General features: G+C 35.0%; 1 protein-coding gene across 1 annotated transcript; it reads left to right on the top strand.

The window, feature by feature from the left end:
* Positions 1-1,233: 1,233 nt before the first annotated feature.
* Positions 1,234-3,296, top strand: LOC120538626. The gene is made up of 7 exons (XM_039768013.1): positions 1,234-1,317; positions 1,417-1,512; positions 1,881-2,018; positions 2,197-2,333; positions 2,546-2,682; positions 2,772-2,865; positions 3,039-3,296. Exons 1-7 carry the CDS (start codon positions 1,293-1,295, stop codon positions 3,294-3,296), a joined length of 885 nt encoding a protein of 294 aa, XP_039623947.1. The 5' UTR covers positions 1,234-1,292.
* The last annotated feature ends 283 nt before the right edge of the window (positions 3,297-3,579 follow it).

The raw sequence follows: 3,579 nt of genomic DNA on the forward strand, positions 1-3,579 counted from the left end.
TGTTAAGATATAAACTCTACACAAGAGCTAAATTAGAAACGCCCCAATTTTTGTCGGGTCGTTATGGACAGAACAAACTTGCGCCATCGCCATTTTAAACTTAATTTTGAGAACACATGGTGAGTACAAGAGACAATGTAGGCCTAAGGTTTTGTAATTTACACAAACAGTACACTTATTTAGCAAGCTATTGTTTGTTAGTTGAACTTAATTAGCTTCACGAATTATTTTAATGATTTGGCTTTGAAAAGAGCTGTAGCAATGCAACAGCATATTAAATAACATTGATTTTACATGTTTTAAATGTATACGATTTTTCTTTTTTAGTGTCTTACAGTTTGGTGGCTTGAAAGCGATACACATGTAAGTTATCTAACCATTAGGGACGTATGTATTCATCGCCCATAAAATGTACTTAATAGTTAGTGTTCGTAGCACACGTAAGAATGGCCGATATGCTACTATTTCTATTTATAAATAGCGAGTGAGGCGCATCAGAAAACTTAACTGAAGTCTTGCTGGTCGCCTCTGTCTCCGACATTTTATGAGGAGAACGAAAGTATGAAATGTACCTTAAACAAAAAAGCGCAACGACTCGTTTGCGCTATGATTAGTTCCAAAAAACATTCGAAAAGAATATGGGGTAAAGAAATGTAAAATTTACTTTGTAATGAAAACCTAGGTAACTCCAGGTGGTTGTGGTACTGAGCACTTGTGTACTCCAGAGTTCTAGTAAAAACTCAGTTTGCCGAGTCCATCGCTATACACAGCCATTTTCCCCGTCATTATCGATTTAATTCTTGATTATTTGCCTCTGTGAGGTCCCCAGCCTTCCACTCGTGTCTTACGCTATAATTATCTGTAGCTCGTCGGCGACTGGCCCTCTGGTCAGAGTTGGCATGTGTTTATAGTGTTCACACATAGCGATTGTTGATCAGCGACTGAAAAATCCAGTATAGTTAACAAGGTATCAATTGCCAGACACTGATCAAACCAGCTACTGTTTAATATATTTTTGTTGTGTGTTTGTTCAATCGCGTTGGTTGCCAGAATTTTAGTACAAGACTGCAACATGAAATCGGTTCACAATCATTTCTCATATGTTGTTGAATGTTTTGAAACTCAGATGTGTTCTCTATTTATATGAAAGGTTGTCTCATAATGTAACACGATTATTAATTTTTATATAAACGCTTACAAATCTTATTTATGTGTTTTGGAATGTAGTGTGACTGGAAGATTCTAGGACTCGTTCTGCTGATCTTGGTGGTGTTGGTTATTGCTGCGTTTGTATGGTGGTACTGCAGCAAATCGGTGGTAAGGTTTTTATCTATTTATTTTTGATATATTTGTCTTAGATTAAGTCCTAGTGATGTATTTTATTGTAATAAACAAAACTAATATTGGTTTCAGCAGAAATGCTTTTGAATGTGCGATACCAAGAAAGCCAGAAGTATGTGAAGGTGACTGAGACTGACGGGACTTACGATTATCAGCAGTTCAATCAAGCAGGTTCATCCTCCTTTTTGTTCTTTGATACAGTAAAATTAAATGTGAAAAAAAAAATGTAATGTAAAAAAAACTTTCAGACATTATGTAATATGGGGTGTTTAAATATTCTAATATCTAATAGATATTAATAACAATATTTCTCTTTTTTAAAAAAAGTTTTGGGACAATTAAAATCAATAGGCTAACGTGCAGCTTTCAGATATGTCACAAGGAACCAGATATTTAAGGAATTGTGGCTAAGATGGTTCTTGATGACAAGTGCATCAAAAATATTTTTTACATTTACAGAAATGAAACACCAACTATATGCTGTCTTTTAACAGATTGAAGTTTTGTGATCAATCTTTACTATGTCATTCTTTTTGCAGTCATAGATAAATTTGGCTTGCCACCTGATGCTGAAATAGTTTACAAGGATTCATCAGGGACAGAAGTTGATGAGGATATTTTTGGTGATTTTCTGCAAAAAGGAGACGAGATTTTGTTGAGAGCTTGTTTGAAGGATGGTAATTAGTCATCTGCATCAAACTGTTTTGGCATTTTTCATTAATTTTTTATTTACTTGAATTTTTCATTTAATTGAATGAAAAGGATCTTTCAATTGTAATTCCATAAGATAAAATGCTGCCTTTAATGATATTGCCCTTACATGTGTTCCTATTGTTGTCTTCCTAATTTTTTCAGATTCTTCAGATTTATGTTGCTCAGAGGCATCATTCTCCTCTGCTTCAACTGTGACCCTTACTGAAAGTACTTGTCAGAGTGTGGAAGATTTCCCAAGCAAGAAAATGAGATGTGATGATAAGGAAGAAGCAAAAAGTGTAAGAGTTCATTGAGGTGTTGAAAATCTTTCAAGATAGGAAAACTAATCTAATTAACTAATATTGAGTTTTGTATAATCCATAGTTAGTAATTTGGTAACCTTGTTACAACAGTTATTTTTTGGATATTGTTTTGAAATTAAAATATTGTTGAATTTCATAGCATATAGCTGATTAGTTGACCTTATTCTGATGTTCTGTATGTTACACAGATGGTTTATGCTACCCTGAACGGTAAACCAGGCGGTGACAAGATTTTTCATGAATATGAGAAAACTAAGAGCTTGTCAGATAGCACCAGGAGACAGCTAGTGAATATTCTTGTTGCTGACATGGTTGAGGTGCATGGGTATGTGTCAAAAGCTTAACAGTGGAAATGGTGCTTGTCTCTTTTCATGTCATTCATGTGTTTCATTTATTTATTTACTTGTTTTTTAGACGAGTACCCCCTCAGAGTGTGCACATCAAATATGCTCAAGGAATTGTGGCTTTGTTTCCATATCTAGAGGATCCTTTCTCAAAAAATGGATATGTAAGTTTTACAACCTGGTATACTGGAAACATAGTGGTTAGTGAAGTATGCTTGTGACAGCACATATGATCAGAATATCATTGGTGCAACTACCTTAAACTGTCATTTATAGTTTGCACTATAATCTGTGAAGCTATATCATGATATATACAATATGTCATTTATTTTTGCAGGAACATTTCTATGATCCAGCAAGTGGAAGTGGCTATCTTGCTTGGCGTTTGAAAACTGTTCAACGCAACACAACCATAAACTCAAAAAGTGGCAAACAAGCTCCAGAATCAAGTGGTGGTCCACAGGTTGAGTGGAGACCTGTTACTTCTGGACGGCAACTCACTGGTGATGAGTGTTGTGAGGCAATATCTATCCTAAACCATTCATCAGATGAGATTGTTGTGAGGGAGAAAATGAAGGCCACTTTTGAATACTGACAAACTCTAGTTCATGATACTGATAAGTCCACAGACATCCTAGTTACCTTCCCTAGGTTTCTTGATACAGTTGGCCTTGTAAGTGTTTGTTTTTTATATACACTTTTTTCTTTGCTAAATATATTCCAAAGTTTCCTAAGGTCTTGTTTAAGTATAAGATCAGGTCTAAAATTTGTAGGAAGTTGACAAGAAGGAGGACTTTGTGTTGATGCACTTGTTTATTATTTAATTTCAGATTGAACAAGACTTTGTCATGCTGTTTGGAGAGGAGACAGCTGGGAAA

This window comes from Polypterus senegalus, chromosome 11 (assembly GCF_016835505.1).
Source record: "Polypterus senegalus isolate Bchr_013 chromosome 11, ASM1683550v1, whole genome shotgun sequence".
Lineage (NCBI taxonomy): Eukaryota > Metazoa > Chordata > Cladistia > Polypteriformes > Polypteridae > Polypterus > Polypterus senegalus.